Here is a 24,943-nt window from a genome sequence, read left to right as displayed (position 1 = left end):
AAAAAACCGCCTTCCGCCCAACCATTTTTTCCCGCTACATAGATCGAAAAGAAGCCAAATTTGGGCGGTAAACCGCCCATCTGGCAACTCTGAATTCATTCACGATTTCTTCATTGCGCAAGGCTTAGCATTTGTTTACAGATTGATGGAGCAGACGATTTTATTCGTGTAGAAGTACGAGAGTGTGACCTTTGACCTAATACGCTAGAGTTAGCGTTGCCATCTAGGGAAAAGTATATCGCGAAGCGTATGTCGCCATTTTGTTAGTCGTGGTCCCGCGTGTGAGTTCCGTGTTTTTGTCCGTCGTGGCGTTGGTAAGTTCCGTTTTAATTACTTTATTGAATTTATTTATATTGAAAGGACATTCTGGGCTAGTAATTAATCCAATTATGGCAAGGCTAAAGGTCCCGGGAAGGTCGCGAAAGGTTAACCATCTGTTTCCCTCCCCCCCTGGGTTGGCGATAGCTGGGCTTTGCCGTCGGTAGCGTAGCTGTTGTTCAGCTAGCGCGATTTCTGTTTTATACTAAAATTGTCTACGACTTAAAAAGTGAAAATATCGCCTCGGGCCTTTAAATTTAAAAATGAACTTTGTGTCCTTCCATAATTGGTTTAATTAACGATTGAACCGTTAATTAGCTTCGAAATGAACTCCTAATTGACGTACGTAAAGTTTTTCTTAAGTTAAAATTGTTTTTGAGCGGTATTCGGTTCTGAAATCGTTAAGCCTTAGTCAAGTAGGATTTTTAGCTACGTTACGTTACGTGTGTTACTGTAAAAGCTATAGAGCTATCTCAGTAGGCTTAGTGTGACGTCACCCATGCTATTTGCCCATAGAACCAAAGCGGTACCAAACATGGCCGCCCACTGCCAAACCTAAACCCGTGACGTTTTACCTAGACACTGACGTCACAACTGAGATAGCTCTATTGGTAGTTTATTAAATTGGGGGTTTTGCGTGGCTTCAGTGTTTGTTTGTGGAGATACGCGATAAACAAATAGGCAAATAATTAAAATACCCGCGTCAAGCCGGGTTTCGTTTGTATATTCAATCGGAAATTATATTAAAATCTCTAAAAGGTGTAAAAATCATAATGTTGTTTTTAGAATTATGATAAGACACACGTAGATATCGTAATTTAAAATTTTACTTGTTTATGATGATCTACAAGTTTCCTAAGTAACTTTTGTATAACTTGTGGATTCTTTCTTTAAAAACGGGGGGTTAAAGTTCATTTGTTAAAAGTATTTCTGTTTAGATTCAATGCTGATTAGTTTAATTACCCCCTTGCTTTATTCTTGTTAGTTCAAATACTATTTAATGATAATTAAATGCCTAATACTAAATAGGCGAGATATAGGCCTAATCTCGCGTGTTTTAGTGTCATTATGGTCCTAAAAATATTGAAGATTTTAACTACTATAAAATTAGTTTGAAAACGTTTTGTATGAACCCAAAAACCAGGGTAATTTATGACAATTTGTTTTATACTATAAATAGGATATGAAAGTGTGCTTATCTTCCTATAATATTAGGTAGTAATGGCAATTGCTTATTTCCCCTATTGAGTTTTATGGTAATGGCAATTGCTTATTTCCCCTATTGAGTTTTATGGTGTTAGCAACAAACGGGTGCCATTAGTCGCTACTAAAATAGCTATGCTAGGAAAGGAAAGTTCCTTTTGAAGGAAAACACTGGGAAGTAATATTAGTTTTAGGTTTTTTTTTTATTTTTTTTTTGTTATTACAAAATAACCCGATTTCGATTTCGCTTTTTATTTCCTTGAGAAGCCAGTTTTTTCCCCCTAAAGAGATACATACACACCTGAAGGTTCCTTTATTTAAATTCATTTAAAAATGGAAAGGGTTGCCGACTTTATTAAAATTAAAATAGAGGGGTCGGATATCATCCTACCAAAAAAAAAAGAGAGAAAAATTGTCTTAGTGGCGTTAAAGATGTCTCTGGCACTGTTTAAAATCCATAGGTCATCATTTTCTAATCTGAAAAACGTTAAGAGAGAGAGGGAGAAAGTACTTTAGCTTCTCTGGGGAGTCAAGTTTTTGGGGTATATTTTTAGACACCACTCTGTCGTCTCTCCGCCAGTTTTCAATTTCAAACTTAAATGCTGCCAAATGCGCGCAATTTTTAAGCAAATCTCCCGCCTTTGCTAAAGATATTTGGGCTCCTTTAAAATTTAGGGAGGGGGGAACTAACAATCAATTGGTAAAAGCCACCGTCGCTCCGCTTTGATGGGGCGCCAATTTCAAAAAAGGTCAATTTTTATCGTGTATATACAAGGTGTTTCTGAAAAGTCCATCAATAATTAAGGAGCGTGTTTATTGGGCCATTTTGAGTCGAAAATGTTCTATGACATTTTTCCGTCCGAGCCACTGTTTTCGAGTTATGATTTGAATGTTTTAGGGATGATCCCTTAATTAAATTACAGTTCTTTCTAATTAAATTTAAGGGGTCATACGTAAAGTACTCCAATTCCAACTTGAAAACAGTGGCTCGGACGGAAAATATTCATAGAACATTTTCGACTCAAAATGCTCCAAAAAACACGCTCCTTCATTATTGATGGACTTTTTGATTCAAAAACACCCTGTATATAGTTATATAGTATCATATGTATAAGGGACTACTTGTTCCCCCCCATAAACGATAACCGAACCGGGGGATTTCAATTTCGACATTTCGTGTTTGCTTAGTTTTAACAGTTGTGTTTTTGTTTGTCAGGTGATTGTTATTTTTGGGTGTGGTGTCTGTCGTCTTTGGGACTCTTCTTCGTAGCCACCTCATTTCATTCAACACGACCAAAACCTAAAAACTCAAGTAAGCTGCTTTTCATAACACAGTAAACGCTCCTTATGTCAGGTTATTTGCCTAAAGGGTTAGGGACAAGTCAGGCCCAAATTATTTACTTTATAGGGAGCTAAGAGTTCTGACCCTGAAACGTCACACCCTGTTCTATCTCTTACTGGAGTTTCATCCCCCCTAACGGTTGTAAACGGTATTCTACGCGCAAAAATGCCAACCAGAGAGGGGGGGGATGCGTGACGTCAGACTATCTCTTCCCCCTAGCCAGTTGTTAGCTCCGTATAGGATCAGTAACGAGTCAGGCATTTTTCCTAAAATATTTTCTCTATAAGATCAGGAAAAATTAATATTTATCGGCAACTTTAGACAAGTATATTATATAGTATATTATATAATTATGTACGTTTTTTTCCGCGTGGACTCGTGTAGGAGTGTCTACTGTTATTACGATTGTTGTCTGTCTGTCTGTCTCTTGTTTTACTTGTCAATATTCAATGGGGAACATCGTAAATTTTAAGAATGTTATTATATATGCCTATATGAAAAAATACGCGGTTGCTGTCGTGGCGGCATTAATCTAGTCTTTTGAATCGGAGAATCTGTATGGGTGGGCGGAGTTTATTTTTAAACATTTGGGATTTGTCGCGGCGTGTCGGCGTGTCGCGGACTTGGGTAAGGTTGGGTTGGTGGCAAAAGCTAAAGCTAGAAATGATGTTAATCGAAGCCAATAAATCCTCGCTCTCGCGTCTTCTCATCGGTGACTTGAGATAAGGAACAGCCGTTGGTGGTGGTGGTGTTCAAAATTCGGAAATACTTTTTTGTCGAGGTGTAGGGTGGTAAGCTAGTTACTTTCCCAACCGCCTCAAAATCGAGCAAAGTTTGTAGAAAATATCGGCGTTTTTCTACTCAGTTCTTTAAATAAAGACAAAGAAAGTGTAACGGGAGTTAGAGTCAACGCCACACAAGACACGTGCCGCGCGCCAACTGATGGCCACGTGCCAAAGACGCGACGCGTCACATCAAGGGGAGACCCATTACCAACCATTATAAAACCCCCATTATATGCGGTGGTAATAGTCGCTAAGCTTCCCGGGATAGTAGCCAACCCCTCGACCTTTCTGTTCTGTTCTGTTCCGCGGAAGAAGAAAAGGCATGCATGCTCGGTCAGCTTAACAAAAAATAAAAAAATCCCCAGAATGAGAAAAAGGTTCACGCGTGGCAGTGGTAGCTAGCAATCATCTAGTCGGTCCTACCGCGTTAAGGAAGCTAAGCTCTAGGCTATACGTATCCAACCCCCAATCCCCCAGTGGTGACACCGACTCACCACCGTAGTAGGGGGTCCACCACTAAGAAAGTCCCACCAAATAATCATAATCGCCGCCCCGCTCGAGTACTTGAAAAGGTTTATTGAAATCCTTATCGGACTGAGAATGTGTAGAAATAGCTAAAAAGAGGGGATCTTATCTGGGGCGGAGACGGTGTCTTATCGGCGAACTGCTTTGATAGCTAGCCACTTTGGACTTTGGATCTCGCCTACCCAACCAATGTACGAGTGCCTCTAAGATAACTTTATGGAAAACCCAAGACACTCTTTGCTCTGCTCCCGAGTTAGTCTTTCTTAGTTTATTCGCGAATTTTGTTGTGAAATACCAACGGTGGTATTATTATATTAGTGCGCGTGTTTGTGTGTGGCCATAAGTGACCCGAGGACATATTGGACGGACTGTATACTCCTGAGATTGCGGTAATTCATTGGTGGTGGCGCTAATGTCTTCATAAAGAAAAGCAATTATGGACGGTGCACGGCAGCAGCGAAAGTTGGGCAACTGAATTGATATCTCGTAGAAGCTGATAAGTGTTATCAGTTAGTTTGTCGTGTCGTTGAGTGAAAAAATAAATTTCGGTGGCGTCGGTCTCTCTCTTGCCGTAGCTCTCGGGTCGGTTTCAATCCGCCGCGTTGCCGTTTTAAGTTTAGTAGCTTTCTTTGTTTTCAATATTAAATGGATTCGAATAATTTATCGGAAGAAAGTGGTCGCGAATTGAAGACTTCTTCAACGGGGACAACCACCACGGATGATAACATTCAATTAAGTTACTCCGTCCATACCACTACCGAAAGTAATTGCGCTCCTAGCGCCCCCATACAAGGGAATAACGAACAGTCTGCAACGACTAATACCAGTAGCACCATCAGCACCAACACGTCTTCGGCCGCTGCCGCCGTGGCACTCTTGGCCAAAATGGAGGCCATCGCTGATAGGATACACGAGGGGTGAAACAATTCGCTTTTATTCCTGTATAATAATGTCCATACTTTGCCACAGTTGCTTCTGAGCTTTTACTTTATTATATAATTATAGACTTAGGGCGGGTGGTCGTGGGGTTAAAAAAAGACTTGGTGTTGCCAAGGCAAGGGGAGGGGAAGTGGCAAAGTGCCTACGCCGAGTGAAAGAGCGTCATAAGCAAAATTATCCATAAGGTGTCTGTATCTATCGCAAACGCGGCCCCAGATTTGTTTTACCATCTCGATTCTCAGTTTAAAATGAGGTAACGCTAATGTTTTGCCTTTTTTTAAAAAATGTCAATGTGGCCGGTTAGTTGCCATTGCCACTTTGTCAAAGTGCGCAAATATTGACGTCATATTCGCGACTGTACTACTTTTTCCTCCTCCTCCCCCCTACCATGTATTATCTCGCCATAATACATGGCTAGACCATAGCGGAACTACTTTTTTTAACCCATGCATGCCTCGTTGAATTAAGAAGCCTATAGGGCAAAGTACAAAAGGCAATTTCTATTTTTCGAGTGTGTTTAAGATAAGGGCAACAATGTGAAAGATAAAATGGTTTTTATTTTCCCGAGATAATAATATCCACTTGAAAACATTTGGATTTTGATTTCAAAGACTACTTTTTAGAATTTAATTTTAGACATCGGCGAACTTGATTTTTTGCGTGATTGAGTTTGCTGTGGGTTTGAGATTGAGAGTTGAGACAACGTGGTTTACTTTGAAAGTGACCACGACGTCTGCTACCAATTAGAATTACTATAGTCTTTGTTAATCCCAATTAACTTAAAGATAATCATCATGTCTAAACGCGCTGCCCCTGAATCGGAAGAGTCTAAAGAGGAACAACCTACATCGAAAAAACCTAAGTTTATACCACCAATACGAATTTAATTAATTTTGGGGAATAATATAAGTTGATGTTACGTTAAGCCTTGGCTACCTTAAACCTTGGCGCCTATGAATAGCTTAATTTCCGTAAGCCTTGGTCTTCACGGTGACACGTTGCTTGTTAACTCTTTTCAGAAGCATGAACAGTTGCGTGAAGGAGGGTCCGGACGCGGACGCCATCAAAATGTTTGTGGGTCAGATTCCACGCGCTTGGGACGAGAATGACCTGAAGAAGATGTTCGAAGAATATGGACCAGTCTACCAGATCAACGTTCTCAGGGATAAGCTATCTGGCCAATCCAGAGGTTGCTGCTTCGTCACTTTCTACGCTCGCAAATCGGCGCTCGACGCCCAGAACGCCATGCACAACATTAAAACCCTACCGGGGGTAAGTACACCCTTGATTTTTGTCCCCCCCCGCGTTCCTTTTGCCCCCAGCGCCATTTGTTTGCCCCCAGCGCCGTTTGCCCCCTAAGACAATAGATGCATTTGCATTTTTTAATTTCACACGTAGATGCATCATCCCATACAAATGAAGCCCGCCGATAGTGAGAATAGAAACGGTGAGTCTCGTGTCGCTTGCCATTGGTCCGAGTGACCATTCCCCTTTCGCGCTTGACCCCCCAAACATGATCCCGTTTCAGAACGCAAGTTATTTATCGGCATGTTGTCAAAAAAGTGCAACGAAAACGAAGTGCGTTTAATGTTCGCCCCCTTTGGTACCATCGAAGAGTGTACCGTTTTAAGGGACGCTAACGGACAGTCCAAAGGTTAGAGATAGTCATTCAGTTTATTGGCGTTAAGGTTCTGTCTGGCTAGTGGCTATAGGGGGTTGTCTTGCGTTTTTAGGATGCGCGTTTGTGACGTACGCCTCACGTCAGTGCGCGATTAACGCCATTAAAGCTATGAACCATTCGCAAACCATGGAGGGTTGCAGCAGTCCCATGGTGGTTAAGTTCGCGGACACTCAGAAAGAAAAGGACCAGAAACGACAACAGCAGATGATGGCTTCCTTATGGAATATGGCCGGATTCGCTAATTTGGGTGCCTTGACACCTCAGTACTTGGCCGTAAGTACTTTACTTAAGACCCGCTCATCCTCCTCTTGGTCTCGCTGCGACTTCTTACCCACGCGTATCTCTCCTTCTTTGTCCTTCAGCAAGCGACGGGAACTGGGACGTTTGGCGGTTTTACCAACCTTCCTCAGGTCACCAGCGGTAAGTGACCCCCCCCCCCAAATGCCCCTTTAGGTTACCCCGGAAAGATTTGATTTATTCTTGTGTCGTTGGTAGGCGTGGGTTCTCTTAACGTTCAACAACAATTGGCCGCTTTGGCCGCGGCCCAAGCTTCTGCCAATACGGCCAATTCGGGGTTAAGTTCTTTAGGTCTTCAGGGTCTAACGAGTCAAGGGATGACGGGCGCGTTGACGCTGCAGAATTCGGGCAATAATGGCACGGATTTAAACGCCGCTAACCTTCAGAGTTTGGCCGCCTTAGCCAGTTTGGCTAATAATCCTGGTAAGTCCGAAAACCTTCTTCCGATACCACGATGTCTCGGGGGGTATGACGTAATGGGGATTTCCCTTTTCCGTTTCAGGCATAAATCCTATGATGATGCAGAATCTGGCAGCCCTGGCGGCGGCCGGAAGTGGAAATGGGACGCAAGGAATTCCCGGATTATCAGCAGCCGGTCAGTATACTTTCTTTTGTTATTTTTATGGCTGGCTTTGTCCCTGACGCGATTTTGTCAATGACGTGTTTGTTTTGAGCTGCGCATAGCCTCGCGTCACGTGATTTAATTAATTAATTTGCGCATGCGTAGGCTAGAACTAGGAGCCAATAGTTGATGCCTATTTAATAGTTTATCGTTTAGAAATGCACGCGTGTTCTTAAGGCAATCCTTTGTTGTTGTTGTTGTTGTTGTTGTTGTTGTTGTTGTTGTTGTTGTTGTTGTTTACGTAAAAGTATTATAATATTTGTTTTTCTTATTTCCCCTATCCGTCTTTCGTTCCACGCAAACAAAACATATTAACCAATCAGCCGCCTTGCTCGGCAGAAACGCAACTACAGGTGAGATAAGCGCTTTCTTTTACCCCTACCCTTGACTAGGGATGCACCGATATATCGGTTACCGATAAATCGGCCGATATATCGGCCTATCTTTTTCATATCGGTATCGGCCAATATCGGCTTCATGTAAACCGATATTTTCGGGAAAAACTTGACAAGTTATAAGGCACTCAATGAATACTAATTTAAACACATCACTTATATTTATACCCACAATTTAACATTTCCCTTTAAAAATGCAAGGTTTTCCACTATCTCAGTTTTATTCCGTTGTTCACGACTATGAGAAAGTAATTTCTTTAATTTCTCATACATCCAACAAACAATTGAAGTCGATACTGACGCTCTCTAATGCATTTGGTGTCACTAATGTAAACTTTGAACTTTTCATTTGTTCTACATAAGTTTGCTTATAACGCTACTTCTTAATTGTTGAACAAAAAAAGGAGCTGCATTTTTACTGAAAACCAAGCAAAGGATTTAACTTAGAGCACACCATTTTTTAAGGAAGGGGGTTAAGGCTAAAATATGTAGCGGTACCACATTAAACGAAATGTGACACATGTCTCTAATAAAACAAAGTAAAAACGTAAATGGCCCTAAAAAATGTTGATTCTACTCTTGGAAACGATATTCATGGGGAAATGTTGTTTTTTTATGGGCCGATAATATCGGCCGAAATATCGGCTACGAATTTCCGATATATCGGCCGGCCGATATATCGGCTTTACCCATATCGGTGCATCCCTACCCTTGACCTTCCCCAACCCTGACTGATGTTACGTTAACGAGCTTGTATACCTTCCCAACCTCTTAACCCTAATTGTTTAATGACCCCTTAACCTAAACTATTAACCCTGATTGTTTAAAACGCCAACGGAAGTGACGTGGTGGTACTCTTAAACTGTGGTACTCGCGCATGCGCGTGCGCGTCTTGTTGTTTGTAATATAACAGGGGGCAGCGTCTCTGGTAGCAATTCTTCAGGGTCTTCTTCGCTGAGCGGGGTCAGTTCTATGAGTAGTCCCGTTTCGAGTATGACCTTACCAGGAATCAACAGCTCGACTTTGACCTCTATGGGGACACTAGCGGCCGCCGCCACCGTCAACGGGTTAGTCCAGTTGACTCTCTCTTTCACTTTCCTGTTTATCTTTTATGTTAACGTCTTATTTCTTTCTTTCTTATGTCCTTTCACCTTCTTTGATAGTCTGGGAAATGCGGGGTTGTCGGCCAATGGTCCCAGTTTGGACGCCCTGACGCAAGCCTATTCCGGTATACAACAATATTCTGGTTCGTCTGCTTTAAATCCAATTTCCCTAGTCTTAGTGTTAGTGTTAGTCTTTGTGTCCGTTTTACGTACGTTGATGACGCTTTGTTGGGGGTGGGAACAGAGCATGCATGCATTTCTAGGCGGAGTTTCGTGATAGGGGTCCTCAGGGTCCACGCGCGCTTTATGGTAATTGTTTTGATTTTGTGGTGTGTTTCATGGGTGTTTTTTTTTCGGTTGCAGCGTTACCGGGGGCCTTCGCCCAAGTGGGTCTTCAACAATCTCAGAATGCCGCTGGGAAACAGATAGAAGGTGAGAACAGTTTCGTTTCTTTTGTTTCTTAGTCTTGCCCTTTGTCCTTTTTTGTCTTTGTGGCCAATGTCTCCTCCATTGTCACTACCTTTGTCACTGTTGAGTTGTTCCTTAGTATTATCATTGTTGTATTGCGTCCTGTTGAGTTGTACCTTTGTCTTATCATTGTCGCATTGCATCCTGTTGAGTTGTTCCTTTGTCTTACCATTGTTGCATTGCGTCCTGTTGAGTTGTTCCCATGTCTTATCATTGTTGCAATGCGTCCTGTTGAGTTGTTCCCATGTCTTACCATTGTTGCATTGCGTCCTGTTGAGTTGTTCCTTTGTATTATCATTGTTGTTGTATCCTGTTGAGTTATTCCTTTGTATTATCATTGTTGTTGTGTCCTGTTGAGTTTTTCCTTTGTCTTACCATTATTGCATTGTGTCTTGTTGAGTTGTTCCTTTGTATTATCATTGTTGCATTGTGTCCTGTTGAGTTGTTCCTTTGTCTTACCATTATTGCGTCCTGTTGTTGTTCCTTTTTTATTACCATTGTTGCATCGCGTCCTGTTGAGTTGTTCCTTTGTATTATCATTGTTGCATTGTGTCCTGTTGAGTTTTTCCTTTGTCTTATCATTGTTGCATCGCGTCCTGTTGAGTTTTTCCTTTGTCTTACCATTGTTGCGTCCTGTTGTACCTTGTCTTACCATTGTTGCGTCCTGTTGTACCTTGTCTTACCATTGTTGCGTCCTGTTGAGTTGTTCCTTTGTATTATCATTGTTTCGTTCTGTTGTACCTTGTCTTACTGTAGTTGTGTCCTGTTGAGTTGTTCATTTGTTCTTACCATTGTTGCGTCCTGTTGAGTTGTTCCTTTGTCTTACCATTGTTGTGTCCTGTTGAATTGTTCCGTTTGCGACCTGTTGAGTTATCCTTTGTCTTAACATTGTCGCCTTCCATATCAAGATGTTCCTTGTCTTACCATTGTTGCGTTCAAAGTGTCCTTTGGGGGTTGGGTGTTAGTGTTAATGGGTGTGTGGAGGTGTTTAGGAGCAGCTTTGACCCCAGTCTAGCAGACTGTTTGTTCGTGTCATATTCAGGTCCCGAGGGAGCCAACTTGTTCATCTACCATTTGCCCCAGGAGTTCACGGACAGCGACTTGGCCCAAACCTTTATGCCCTTTGGTACCGTCATCTCCGCTAAGGTCTTCATTGACAAGCAGACCAACTTGAGCAAATGTTTCGGTACTTATTTTCCTCTTTTTCTCTTTCCATCGTCATGTCCGTGGTAAAACCAGCCCTCCCCCCGCTCAGGGTTTATAAAAAGAATGGTTGTTGGTTGTTCGTTTCAGGTTTTGTTAGTTACGACAATCCCTTGAGCGCGCAGGCGGCCATCCAGGCCATGAATGGCTTCCAGATTGGTATGAAGAGGTTAAAAGTTCAACTGAAACGCTCCAAGGATGCCAGTAAACCCTATTAAGACCCGCAACTATCATAAGACTACGCTTAAAATCGGAGAGAAACTATTTTTTAAACTAAATCGCCGCAGCAGCCAATGGACTAACGGACGGACGGACTTAACTTGTGTTAGTTAGTTTTTGTTTAATTTTTTGGCTTCGGACGTTTAATTTCGCGCCCAAACGAGACTACAGACTGAACTACAACTACTTTATTTACTATTAATATATATATATATCATTCGTTCGTTTAAACAAACAAACAAACAAGCAAAGGGAAGATGAAGCGTCAGAGACAATTTCGGGTGAGTTTGAACACTTTTGAAATCTTTATTTATTTTAATTTCAGATTGGGTTTCTTCTGTGTCCAATCTTAGAGGACAACTTATTTAAGGTGTTGTCGTCCTCTAAGATTGGACGCCTGAACAGTCAGGTAAGTCTTTTGTATTGGTATTTGGTAATTGAATCTCGCGTAAGTTAAAATGATTAAGTAGTAGTCGCGATGTAATATTTGAATCCCTGGATGGTTTTAGCGAATAAAGCGCTCTCGAATTTAAATACGAAACTATTTTCTCTTATTTCATAGTCGTATTTATTTGTACATTACTTATTAATTAAGATTAAGAGTAGGCTTAGTTAGCTTAAAGATGTCCTAGTAGTCTTTACTTACGGACCTTGAATTATAGAGGGGGTGTCTATCCATTACGAATTGGGACGGGTAATTAAAGGGAGGGTGAAGTAGAAAATCAAGTGTTTTTTTTATCGATTCTTCTACTAATTATAAGACCAGTCTGCATAGTGAAACATTCAGGAAATACAGATTCCGAATGATTTTAAAATTCAAATTAGGTTCAGATTTTAAGGATAATTTTAAACAAGGTCCTCCGACCAATCGCGTAACGCCTAGCCTTTTTGTTAACAAAATTCTCGTGGCACGCTCCATGTCTCGCGCCACGATTATCACGTCTCGCGCGAATTTTATCAAATCTCGTGATAAATTTCATTCAACACGGAACGTGCCACGAGAATTTTGTTAATATAAAGGCAGGGCGTTACGCGATTGGCCGGAGGACCTTCTTCAAAATTATCCTTAAAATCTGAACCTAATTTGAATTTTAAAATCATTCGGAGACTGGATGTTTGACTATGCAGACTGGTCTTATAATTAGTAGAAAAATCGATAAAAAAATCACTTGATTTTCTACTTCACCCTCCCTTTAAACGACTATAGTACATGCGTGGAACATAAATGGATGGTTCAATGATATCAATCAATCTCGAGTCTGAAAATGTATTTAACATCTATACTTCGATGACCACGCCGATTTTGTTTGACCCCCCCCCCCTTCCCCCATAAGGGATATGTACTGTACACCCCCTAATGCGAGTTAAAGTTATGAACATTGAAAGGAGTGTTTTACGGATGGCCCCCTTTTAAGATATGTCGCGTAAGTTAGTCACTGGTTACTGAGGGCTTGTCGCGAAGTGACGTAGGTCAGTGTAGGACTGCAATTGACTCGCTTCGGTCGTTCTCCCTTGAACTAGCTCGGGCTGTAAGTTTCTAGACTAGCATTAGTGTCAAACTTATCATTTAACGTATCACTTATAAACTTATGGTGTCTAAGGAGTGTACATACGTTGTGGGTGGGTGGGGGGTCAAAATCCATTGTCATAAAAGTATAGAAGTTATAAATTTTCGACTCTAAAACCACCCATGGAGCCCCCCTGTACCGCAGTCCTACAATTACCCCTTTTATGTAGAAGGAACAGCGTGGTGTATAATTGAGTGTCCACATCCACGCTTTACTCGTTGGTCTGCGTCTATTCGTTGGTTGGTCCGTTTGGCTTTCTTTATTCGTTGATTTTTGCGCGCGCTTTATTTGTTGACACTTGAAGAAGAGTTTAGGACCCCCCATGGAACCCCCTAATCCCCTAAGGTAGCAGCCTGAACTAGGGAGAGATACAATCGGGGTGGGAGGGGTCAGGTTGTCGTCGTCGTCTTATCACCGTGGTCGTTGTTGAAGCCATTCTTTTGAAATCAGTGACAAGTTTGCTAGTCTATCGGACCCTCCCTCCGTTATTTAAGTTAAGGCCTGTTCAGACGATACAACCTTTGAGTCAACTTGAGTTGAGTAAGCTAGTTGGGTCGTGTGGATTAACAGAAGTTGGTTAAACAAGTTGAACTGACTGACCAATTTTTGCCGACCGAACTTAACCTTTTGACCTTTCAAACATTGTATCGTCTGAAAGGGTCTTTACCTCCCCCGGGGGTCCTGGGCGTGTTTTTAGATGTATATTTTGGCCCAGTGGGTTTCTTTTTGGGGATTTGGGGGGTTGGGGGTATTGTGTTGTTAGAGGAGAGGAGGAGGAGCCATTTGTGGGGTATTATTTCCTAAATGTTGTCTATTTTCTGTTTTATAGAGCGAGGTGGTTGTTGGCGTTCTCGTCCGTCGTCCCTACTCTCTCTCTCTATCATTCTCTCTCAGTCTGTGACGTCATTTGGTCTCCAAAAAAAAAGCCTCTTTGACACGTCCTACTAAATAATTTACTCGTTGTGCTCATGCGCCCGTCTCACTCCAATTATATTGTTTATTTGTGTCTTGGTTGATTGGTTGATTGATTGGCGAGTCTTGATTGGTTTATTTCGTCATCGTCCGCAAAAAAACAACAACCGTAACCGTCAACCGCCTTTTTTGTATTTTTGTTTTTTAAAATCGGAGAATCATTCAAGAGACGGAGGTGAGTCTTATTAACAACATATCCACGGGGAGAAACTTATATATACAAAAAACAAGTTGTTTTTTAATTTTTCTTTTGTTTGTCATGCGTTTAAAAAACAAAAACGTAACCTCGTTAATTTTTGTTTGATGTTAGTTTTTCTTTCTTTCTTTAAAAAAACAAACAAATAAGGTAAGCGCGTTCACGTTTTTAAAAAACAATATTGTTTTTTAGCTCGTAATTTCTTTTTTGTTTGATGTTCGTTTTCTTTTTTTTTTATTAAAAAACAACAAACACAAACAAGATTAGAGTTGGAAAATTCTAAAAAACAATTATTGTTTTTTAGCGGGCAGCTTCTTGTTTTTTTTTTGTTTTTTTGTTTTTTGAGTTTGTTTTACGAGGTTTCGGAACAATATTTATTATTATTATTATTATTAGGGGGTTTAAAAAACAAATTCAACGTGAAAGTTTGAAAAGGGTTTCATATCGTGTATAAAAAACAAAAACAAATAGAAATTATTATTAAGATGAGAAATACAAAAAAAAAAAAAGACGCTGCTCAATGTTTACAAAAAAACAAAGATGAAAATATATATATACCAATGAAAAACAAATTAAGAAAATTTAAAAAAAAAAAGGTAAAAAACAAATGATAAAGAAAATATATTATTACAAAGAATTTCGCTATTCGTGTTAAATCGTCTAAAAAACAAATTTATAATTTTTAAAAAAACAACTTAATTATTTTGGTGGTTTTGAGAGAAGAAAAACAAGTCTACCTTTCCCGTGAAAATAATAATATAATTTTAAAGAAACAACGCGAAATCAGTTAAAAAACAAATTTAAAATAGTAATTCACGCGTAAAAAACAAGTTTTAAAAAACAAAGAAGGGGAAATATTTTTTTGTTTTTTCCAATAAAATATAAAAATAGAATTCGCGCGTGACAAAAAACAACATGAAATATGACGCTTATATAAAAGAAAACGGACTTTTTATATAAAAAACAACAAAAAAACAAATCCATAAAAAAGGCCAACTAACTAGAAAAGTTGCAGTATTAGTGACGGGAGGTAAAAAAACAAAACAAATGGGGGGGGGGGGAAATAATTTTTAAAAAACAAATTACGTAGGGTAAAAAAACAAATATATACAAATATAATATATATATTAACTGTGGTGTCTGTCTTTAACAACAAACAAACAAACAATATAGAATTAATAATGAAATAAAAAGAAATTTTTTTTTGTTTTTTAAAATGGGTTTGTCGCCTTTATATTTAGAGGTGGAAAAAAAACAAACAAACATGGCGACACCCATTTTGTTTTTTATATATATATCCAGTTAATCTTTAGTGCAATATCGCACTTAAAAAACAAAAAAACAAATTAATTTGTTGAAATGGTAAAAAAATAAAATGCAGTTAAAATGTTAATTAATTTTTTTTGTTTTTTTGTTTTTTCAAATATCTAGTCCAATTTTTCATTAATTTTTTATTATTATATATTATTACGATGGTTATTAATTTCTGTAGAAAATTCGAGACGACGAGTACTTGCCCCCGTATGCCCCTCTTTAAATAAAAAAAAACAATTATTTCGCTAAAAAACAAGCGACAATTTAAAAAAAAATTTAAAAAACAAGAAAAATACCAAAGAAAAAAGAAAATTCTTGAAATGAAATGTTTAAGTAAGTAATTAGGGAAATTGCCTTAATCAATTAACAACCCAGAAAAAAAAAAAAAATTATTTCCCTATTGGGACAAAAAACAACTTTAAAATACAAAGAAAAAAAACCAACGTGGTTTTGAAGTTTTAAGACTTTTTAATTAAAATTGGATAATGTTATTAAATACAAGAGCGGGAAAAAACAAACGACGCGCTAACGTTATTATTTCAAAATCAAACCAAATCATCAAAAAAAAAAATGTATGTCTTGTTTTTTTGTTTTTCTTTGTTTCTCGGTGATTTAGTTTAATTTTCAGACGCTCAAATTATAAAAAGTTCTCTGATGAATTTAATTTTGTTTTTTAAATATTTCGTTACAAAAACAAAGAAAACAGCACGACTGTGTGCCAAAAAACAAAAAACATTTTATTTAAAAAACAAAATACTTTTTTTTGCGTAGTCAAACAATTTCAATTTTATTTGTTTGTCTTAAAGTACAGGAAAAATTTCGATATTCTAAAATATTTTTGAAATTCATTAACTTCTTTCTTAAAAAACAATTTTTTTGTTTTTTTGTTCTTGAAAAAGAAAAAACAATGTGCCAAGCGCACTTGATATAAGGCGTATGAATACGTAATGATAACTCTCATACGAAAAAGTAGTGCGCTTGTATGAGACAAGAAATACTTGACGGTATTGTTCCTCTTATTAGTAAAATACAAATAGTTGTTTTTTGTTGTCCGGGGTCGAGGCAGCTTTTAAAAAACAAACGATATAATAGGAAACGGCGGCCATATTTGTATTTGCTTGTACGTCTGTTTAAAAAATAATCTTTACAAAATACGAGACACTATCATATTTTTTTAAAGAAATGGAAATAATAATAAAAAAACATGCATTCAAATAAAATACAATTTTAAAAAACAACAAAGAAGATATCTTTGGCGGGTAGTAAGTGTCTGTAAACTGTATATATTAAGTCAATGTCTCAATGTGAAAAACAAAAAAAAAACAACTTAAAAAATACCAGGGTAATTTTTAAAAAGTCTTGTTCTTGTTCGCGTGTGAGAAAAAAAAACTAAAAAACAAATATGGCCGCCATTTTCTATAAAAACGCGTTGTTAAAATTGGTTTATTAAAAAAAACGGTAATACATAAATTGGAAAAAGGAAAAAAAAAATTCAAAATAGATGCTTTTTTCTTCCGTCTTGTTTAGTTTGTTTGTTTGTTTCCATTAGGAAAAAAAAAACAATTGTTTTTTTCCTTGTTTTTCATTTAATTTTTGTGTTTTGGTGAAAGTTTTTTTGTTTTATTCTTTGGGATTTGTGCACTAATAAATAAATGATTAAATATAATAATTCATTGTTTACAACAGTCTTGTTGCGTTTAATTTGTTGTTTTTTAGCGAATCCATACGTCAGTTGAATATTTGAAAATGGCGCCGGTAAGTGACGTCACGAACGCAAAATATTAAAGGTCACTTGACAGTCTGACGTCATCGGGAGGCGTAACTTCCATTCGGAGTTTGGACGGGTTGTGTCGGTGGGATAATTTTGTCGCCGTCGGTCGGGTAAGGTAAAGAAAACGGTAAATAATTGAGGAAATGTTATTAATACGTATCGAAATTCGACCGAATTAACTAAATATGGATCGGGTAAGTCTTTCGGTTACGTTTTTAGTCGCTTATTTTACCCAGGGAAGTACGTGTTCGTGTTAAATTGTTAAGCCTTGGTCAAGTTATATGTACAGTTGGATCGATTTCCCATTGCTTTTTGCTATAATGATATTAAAGTTACGGTTGCCTACTCGTTTTTGTAGTCGTGTGGGCTTAAAAATAACAACCTACGCTATTTAATTTCAAAGTTCGTTCATTTTAAGACCGAATTATCGTTTAAAACTCTAAAAATTGTTGCCTGTAATGTGTAAAATAGTAGAAAAAGCAAAACTTGGCCAACTGTGTAATGAAACCTTCCGCTATCGAACCCTAGAAATGTAATATGTTTAAATTTAAAACCATTAACCCGGTCTTAATTTAAACTCTATTATATTATATTATATTATATATATAGTTATACTCTCCCCATAAAATTTAATTATTATATAGTATGAATTAATATAACTTAATTATCTTAACCAATAAATAAATAAATAGTAAAGGTACAAATCATAACAACCCTAACTTAGCATTATCTCTGTGTAGTTTAATATTGCTAAAATCAGGGAATTGCCGCCGAATTGCCCCTAAATTAACTTAACAGAAAGCGGGCGCAATTGCACCTTGAATTGTGTTTTTACAAACAACTTTATTCATTGTAAAAGATATGTTAAATGAGTTAAAAACACGCGTTTATCTTATCCTTTAAAACTAAGCTGATAATTTTAATTTAAGAAATATAATTTGGTCAGTGGTGTCCTGGGGCGAAATATGTCACTGGAATTTCAAAAATGTAGCTTCCCCTCTCTTAATTTTACCTCTTACGTACCAGGAAGAAGTGTTTTTTGAAATCTACCCCCCCCCCTCTCCACTCCACTTCTCCTCCTCCTGTGGCCCACCCCGATGTAAATCTCTTACTCTTAAGAGAGGAAAGTAACACTAAACAGAAACTAACACCCACGTCAACAACCGAACCGACCCAAAAAACTGATTATTTATGCAACAAAAATAGGATTGAGGGAGGGCAGATAAAAAGACTCTACCGCTTTTTAGTCAAATGTCACTGTTAGGCTTAATTTTTTGGAGTAAATTTGGTTTTCTTGCGCTATTGAGTATTGAGATGTCGCGGTTTTTTGAAATTTGTGTTTTTAGTCGCGTCGTAAATTTATGGGTTATTATTACGTTAATATGGGATGTAGTAGTAGTAGTAGTTGTTGTAGATGTAGTTTTTGTTCCGTTTTCTTTTAGACATTCTTGTTTTTAAATTTAAATAATGGAATGTCACTGTTAATATCTAAGTTAGGCTTATTTTTGGAGTAAATTTGGTTTTCTTGCGCTATTGAGTATTGAGATGTTGCGGTTTTTTTGAAATTTGTGTTTTTAGTCGCGTCGTAAATTTATGGGTTATTATTACATTCATATGGGATGTAGTAGTAGTAGTAGTTGTTGTTGTAGTAGATGTAGTTTTTGTCCCGTTTTCTTTTAGACATTTTTGTTTTTAAATTTAAATAATGAGAATTTATTAGTTAATTAATTATTTAGTCTAATAAAACACGTGATTTATAGTTAATCGTAATTTTATTGTAGCCGGAAACATTAAGGTGTTGAAAGAGTGGCGTGGCAGCCCTGCCACCATCTTGAACAGTATATAATCCTTATTTTTATGTCTTTTAATAACGAAGAAAGAATGAATTCCACCATTTTAAGTTGATATAAACTTTAGAAAAACTTTGGAAAGGGGTTGAATCATTCTCGCTTCGACAAGGGTGACCAATGGTCACTAAATGGGGTGAAGTCATGACTTGTAATTTGCGCATGCGCGCGGCGCGTTTGTGTGTTAAGGGATGAACGAACGGGAATTGTTGGAGCGCACATTGGCGGAGCGCGAGTTGATCATCCGCAATTATAGTTTGGGTCGAGAACGGGCCGAAATTGACCCCTGGGAAGACCCCCAATTCGAAGTCTATCACGTCACAGACAGATACGGCTTTTTGCAGTTAGTCCACCTTATTATTTAACCTATACCATAAGTTTATAAGCGATAAGTTCCGACCTACCCCACTGACTTCGTAACAAGCTTTCAGTAACCAGTGACAGACTTATGGAACATAACATATCACTTATAAACTTATGGTTAACCTAAGTAACAATCGGTCGGTGGCTTATCTCTTTGAAATGTTTGGTGGTATAGCGACCATCATTTACCAGAGAAACTAACGGCGCACGAAGCCAAAGTTCGTGAAATTGAAACTGAACGTTTAAATAAATGGTTAAAAATGTTAAAGAATTGGGAAAAATATTATCCGGGTGATAAGGTAATTAAAACCAACCCTTATCGGTGTCTCAACTCTCGCTAAGTGTGTCGGGGACAATTGTCTTGTCAGGTACGGAGACGTATCTATAAGGGAATTCCAAACGCGGTCCGAGGAGAAGTCTGGTGTCGTCTATTAGACGTGGCCAGAGTCAAATTGGAACAAGAGGGCAAATACGAGGTTAGAAACATCGCGTCATAGGGTGACATATCTTGATTTTTAACCGAGGGTAAGTAATTGTAGGAGATGTTGAAGCAAGCTCGAAAGATGTCCCCAGATATCCGTCAAATTGACTTGGACGTCAATCGAACTTACAGGAATCACATCATGTTCAGGGAACGATATGGCGTCAAGTAAGACGCGTGTAATCTTTAAGAGGGTTGCAAGTACTTAAGTTAATTAGCTTTTTTGGGTTGTAAACTTGTAGACAACAAGCGTTGTTCCACGTTTTATCGGCGTACTCCGTCTATAATACCGTGAGTTCAAGGACATAGTTTAAACACGGTTCTATTTAAGTACTTACGCGCGTGTACTTGTGTCGTCGTGTCTTTTGCAGGAAGTTGGTTATTGCCAAGGAATGAGCCAAATTGCCGCTCTTCTACTCATGTTTATGAATGAAGAGGATGCATTTTGGGCCATGTCCGTTCTTATGAGTGACCAGAGACACGCCATGCACGGTAATTAGTAACTAATTATCTTAATTAATTTAAGGTAATTTTCGCGTTTAAATTACCCTTTTCTTGTGTCCTTTTGCAATCCCAGGGTTCTTTATTCCTCAATTCCCAAAGCTGGTTCGTTTTCAACAACATCACGATAAAATTCTGGCCAAGTTCCTACCAAAGTTAAAGAAACAATTGGACAAGTAAGGACTTACTTAACTCGGGGTCTCTAATGCATTCCTTGTAACATTTTAAGTAGTTCAATTAAAACGTAGTTGAACAAATACTTACTTAGCCTTGGGGTACCTAATTCATTCCCTTTTAAGGTTGTTGGACAAGTACTTACTTATACTTAACCTTGGGGTACCTAACTCATTCCCTTTAAGGGAGTTGGACAAGTACTTACTGAACCTTGGGGCCCCTAATTCATTCCCCTTTAAGGGAGTTGGACAAGTACTTGCTTAACCTTGGAGTCCCCAATTCATTCCCTTTTGAATGAGTTGGACAAGTACTTACTTAACCTTGGGGTCCCTAATTCGTTCCCTTTTGAGTGAGTTGGACAAGTACTTACTTAACCTTGGGGTCCCTAATTCGTTCCCTTTTGAGTGAGTTGGACAAGTACTTACTTAACCTTGGGGTCCCTAATTCATTCCCTTTTAAGGGAGTTGGACAAGTACTTACTGAACCTTGGGGTCCCTAATTCATTCCCTTTTAAGGTTGTTGGACAAGTACTTACTTATACTTAACCTTGGGGTACCTAACTCATTCCCTTTAAGGGAGTTGGACAAGTACTTACTGAACCTTGGGGTCCCTAATTCATTCCCTTTAAACGGAGTTGGACAAGTCCTTGGGGTCCCTAATTCATTCCCTTTTAAGGGAGTTGGACAAGTACTTACTGAACCTTGGGGTCCCTAATTCATTCCGTTTTAAGTACTTCAACTAAAAAGGAGAGGTGTTGGTGTGTTTGTTTGTTTACTTGTTTATTTAGGTACGATATCCATTCGAGTTTGTACACATTAAAATGGTTCTTCCAATGCTTCCTGGATCGCGTCCCCTTCACGTTGACGTTGCGTCTTTGGGACATTTACGTCCTGGAAGGCGAAGTCATCTTGACGGCCATGTCCTACACCTTGATGAAATTGCACAGGAAGACGCTGTTAAAGTTGAACATGGATGATCTGATCGAGTTCCTGCAAGTTAAGTTGGAGCACGATTTCGGGTACCACGACGACGCTGCTGTTGACGCGTTGCAGTCTTCCCTGGAGGAATTGCGCAAAGCCAAAATGGAGTTACCACCCGGGAAACCACCCAATGAACTGCCTCAGAAACCCTTTGGATTGCTGCTGTGTCATATGGACTCCGAGGACGCCAAGAACAAAGAGATAACGACTCAGGTAAGATATTTTAAGTCTTGTCTCATTGCTTGCGCCTGAAGTACTTCTTGCCTTTATTCTTTACGCGCATGCGCACGAAGTAAAACGTTTCAAATGTGTTTTAAGGCCTATACTTTTAATTAGGAATGCATATAGTTATACTAGGAATAATTGCGCTTTTATATTAATTTCTGTTAATCCGGATTTTTGCTTGAGAACTAATTACGTTCGCGTCACGTGGCTTATAATTATGATGACGTCTTTAATAACTGTTATTTCATTGGTTGCTTAAGTTGGTAGCGAGGGGGTAGACACTTGAGAACTCGGGTGTACAAGATGTCTTGAACTCAATGTACTGTCAAAGCTGAACTGTGAGTTCCGAAGGCTTTGAACTCAATGCGCTGTCAAAGCTGAACTCTTTTGAACTCAGGTGTACATAGAGATCCAGAGCGTCTACCCCCTCGGTTGGTAGTAACGCGAGTTCCTAGGCAGGCGCAAAGTGTTGTAACATGATGCGAGATAGATTATTAATTCGTGAGGTAAAATTCGTCATACGTAATGATTAGTCTAGCTAACTCCTCCCACAAAGCCCGCCTCATTGAAAATGGATGGGTACGCGATTATTCCTATTAGACGTGTGAATTCCCGCCATAAAATTCGTCATACGTCATGATTAGTCTAGCTAACTCCTCCCACAAAGCCCGCCTCATTGAAAATGGATGGGTACGCGATTATTCCTATTAGATGTATGAATTCCCTTTAAAATACTAACTTGACAATTCCAGGAAAGTTAAGGCGGGGTTTAAACCCCCGGATATAGGCCTAAGTTAGCTGCCTGCCTGCTTCCCTTTAATTTCACGCTTGTCAAACTGAATTGAATTGAACAGTCAATTCGATAGAGGCCTTTCCACGGATCTTTTAGGCCTAGATAGGCATTTCTTTTTTTCTTTCTCTTCTTTTAGATGTACGATGACCAGTCGTACCATTTCTAGAGTGTGTTTTCTTTGCCCGTTTTATTTTGCATGCTCTTTCTTTATTTCGTTATTGAACTGCGATTGGTTGATTGGTTGGTTGGTGTTTGTCGCGTCACCATTGCGAGAGAGAGATAGAGGAGATGGCATGGCGTTCTTCTTCTGGCGTTCTAAAAAGGGTGGGGGTGTAATTCTCGTTTAAAGGGGATGTCTTTGAATGGCGGAAGCGCCACGGGTAACAACGTCAGTAGTGGCGGTGGTCAATCGTCCCCTATTTGGAAACGAAAAGATTCCTCCACGTTGGAGGAGGAATTAGAGGGCGGTGGTTGCGTTGCCACTAACGGATACGCGAGATCCCGTAAGAAGCAGCAGCAGCAAACCGAGGTGGATACGTTACTAAGTAACGTGGAGGAAGATGGAGGTAGTTCCATAGTGGATCCATTAAGTTCGCGTAATTCCTTAGCGGAGACATCGCAGACTTCGGCGGCTGATTTATCGGCATTGTCGGGATTCAGTAGTCCTTCGACGACGTTAACGCGACGTGCCGCGAAAGCTAGTGGTAGTGGTGGGGTGTCGTCTGCCCAAGCGCAACAAAGACCCTTAAACAATAGTGGTAGCAGCACCACCCAAGATGTCGCCACCACGGCCTCTGGGTCTCCGTTAAACGTTCACTTGAAACGTTCCTTGTCACTTTACGATAACGTGGATGAAAGTGAGAGTGTCGCGGCCGCGGTATCCAGGAGAGTGTCCCCTAAGTCCTCCCCGGCGCGTTCCCCCGACGCCGTGCGTATTTACGTGCCATTTGCCCCCCAGAACCAGAACCACCACCATCACCACCGCCTCAACCTTGAAGACGATGATCGTGATCGGACCGAAGCGGTATCCGCCATTGAGACTGCCCTTTCCAACGTGGCCAATTTCGCCGCCCCCTCCAATATTATCCCCTCGCCTCCGTTACCCCCGCGTACTTCTCCAGGGGTTAATAATACCCCCTATTATTCGCCCAATTCCACTTCCCCACAAAATGGCGACTTAACCCCGACCAATCAGGATGACGATCCGAATAAAATCACTCTCAGGGTGGACTTACCCAATACGTCCTTACATTCGCGTCTAAATTCTGATAATCAAAGAGGGAAGTCACCCGTTACTTCCTTATAATCCAACACCCCCCCCTCGGCTTCCGGAAGTAAATAAAAATCCCAAATCGGAAGTAAAAAATTACAAACCGGAAGTAAAAAAATTACAAAGCGGAAGTAAAAAATTACAAACCGGAAGTAAAAAATTACAAACCGGAAGTAAAAAATTACAAACCGGAAGTAAAAAATTACAAACCGGAAGTAAAAAATTACAAATCGGAAGTAAAAAATTAGAAATCGGAAGTAAAAAATCCCAAAACCGGAAGTAAAAAATCCCAAAACCGGAAGTAAAAAATCCCAAAACCGGAAGTAAAAAATCCCAAAACCGGAAGTAAAAAATCCCAAAATCGGAAGTAAAAAAATCACAAACCGGAAGTAAAAAATCCCAAAACGGAAGTTAAAGGATAAAAATTAAATAAAGGAACAAACAACCCGTGATGTATTATAAATAAAAATGTGTATTATAAAAATTTGGGGGCCCCAAGGACGACCCGAAAACCAACTTTTATTTAAAACAATAAACGGGTCTTTGTATAGAAACCTGGTACTTAATTAACTAATTAATTATTTAATTAATTAACGCGGCGACTGTGTGTGTGTGAGAGAGAGAGAGCTTCGTTATCCCTTTATAATAAGACTGCAGTGAGGATTGCGCATGCGCGTTAAGGAAATACTCCCCTCCCCCCTTGGAATAAATTTATTACGTTGCTCCGTGCCTTCCTTTTCCCAAAAGCTCAGCTCTCCCTGACTCTTTTTATTTTTAAGCTATTTAAATGATGGCGCATGCGCGGCGGCGGCCTGCGCTTCTTGAACTTTGTAGTAGGACAGTAGAAAGGTAAATATATATTGACCTTTGACCCGGCGACGGCGCGCGCGCAATGCCTTTGCTCAAAATTATTTTTTACACGAAAAAACCTAACAAACAAATAAATAAATGAATGAAAAATAAATAAATATTATTAATAATTACGATAATTATTTTAAATGTAATTTATTATTACGGATTATAGTACTTGAGTCACGCCCCCCCCCCTTTTACCCCTTTCCCCGCCCCCCAATCCAATCCGATTTGTTGGTTTCTAAATTTTTATATTATTATTTTTTTTTTGTTCCTTTTTGTTAAAGAAAAAAAAATAAGAAACTAAATAAAAGGTCATTTTATTTATTCGTATTTTGATTCATATTTTATTTGTTATTATTAAGGTCATCCATTATTTGTGAACTTTGACCCCTTCACATCCCCCCCCCGGAGTAAGGTAAGTACTGGTTGATACTAACTTATAAAGAAGGAGTGGGTTATTTACTTATGATCTGAACTATTTATCGGGTCTTTAGTTTGTGAACTTTGACCCCTTCCCATCCACGGAGAAAGGT

At 39.1% G+C, this 24,943-nt stretch overlaps 2 protein-coding genes across 17 annotated transcripts; both read left to right on the top strand.

The window, feature by feature from the left end:
* The first annotated feature begins 167 nt into the window (after positions 1-167).
* Positions 168-16,835, top strand: LOC149612761 (CUGBP Elav-like family member 1). 16 transcript variants are annotated; one of them, XM_089858301.1, is made up of 16 exons: positions 168-314; positions 2,738-2,833; positions 6,132-6,384; positions 6,511-6,559; positions 6,641-6,766; positions 6,846-7,066; positions 7,156-7,213; positions 7,289-7,513; positions 7,593-7,685; positions 8,036-8,065; positions 9,021-9,174; positions 9,271-9,353; positions 9,574-9,642; positions 10,697-10,864; positions 10,972-11,381; positions 13,498-16,835. In XM_089858301.1, the coding sequence occupies exons 3-15, from the start codon at positions 6,136-6,138 to the stop codon at positions 11,097-11,099; spliced, it is 1,653 nt and encodes a 550-aa protein (XP_089714427.1). In that variant the 5' UTR covers positions 168-314; positions 2,738-2,833; positions 6,132-6,135; the 3' UTR covers positions 11,100-11,381; positions 13,498-16,835. The 16 variants fall into 16 exon arrangements, with proteins under 16 accessions (XP_089714427.1, XP_089714429.1, XP_089714428.1 ...); XM_089858302.1 differs by lacking the exon at positions 168-314 and adding an exon at positions 515-660; XM_089858303.1 differs by lacking the exon at positions 2,738-2,833 and having other exon boundaries at positions 231-314.
* A 103-nt stretch (positions 16,836-16,938) lies between these two features.
* Positions 16,939-24,740, top strand: LOC149612760 (USP6 N-terminal-like protein). Its single transcript, XM_089858290.1, has 11 exons — positions 16,939-17,115; positions 18,703-18,759; positions 18,958-19,111; positions 19,307-19,430; positions 19,500-19,607; positions 19,671-19,780; positions 19,855-19,903; positions 19,984-20,104; positions 20,190-20,289; positions 21,075-21,480; positions 22,635-24,740. The coding sequence occupies exons 3-11, from the start codon at positions 18,960-18,962 to the stop codon at positions 23,589-23,591; spliced, it is 2,127 nt and encodes a 708-aa protein (XP_089714416.1). The 5' UTR covers positions 16,939-17,115; positions 18,703-18,759; positions 18,958-18,959; the 3' UTR covers positions 23,592-24,740.
* Positions 24,741-24,943: the final 203 nt, after the last annotated feature.

This window comes from Phalangium opilio, unplaced genomic scaffold, assembly GCF_054372755.1.
Source record: "Phalangium opilio isolate 3A_F unplaced genomic scaffold, DU_Popi_V2 ptg000232l_1, whole genome shotgun sequence".
Classification (NCBI taxonomy): domain Eukaryota; kingdom Metazoa; phylum Arthropoda; class Arachnida; order Opiliones; family Phalangiidae; genus Phalangium; species Phalangium opilio.
Note: the sequence above shows the minus strand (reverse complement) of the source record. Positions and strands in the feature narration are given on the sequence as shown.

Coding starts and splice junctions, on each gene's coding strand:
- LOC149612761 (XM_089858291.1), top strand. CDS start 4,819: ATGGATTCGAATAATTTATCGGAAGAAAGTGGTCGCGAATTGAAGACT. Junction 6,560..6,640: donor CGATAGTGAGAATAGAAACG/GTGAGTCTCGTG, acceptor ATCCCGTTTCAG/AACGCAAGTTATTTATCGGC. Junction 6,767..6,845: donor CGCTAACGGACAGTCCAAAG/GTTAGAGATAGT, acceptor TTGCGTTTTTAG/GATGCGCGTTTGTGACGTAC.
- LOC149612760 (XM_089858290.1), top strand. CDS start 18,960: ATGAACGAACGGGAATTGTTGGAGCGCACATTGGCGGAGCGCGAGTTG. Junction 19,112..19,306: donor GACAGATACGGCTTTTTGCA/GTTAGTCCACCT, acceptor TTGGTGGTATAG/CGACCATCATTTACCAGAGA. Junction 19,781..19,854: donor AGGGAACGATATGGCGTCAA/GTAAGACGCGTG, acceptor GTAAACTTGTAG/ACAACAAGCGTTGTTCCACG.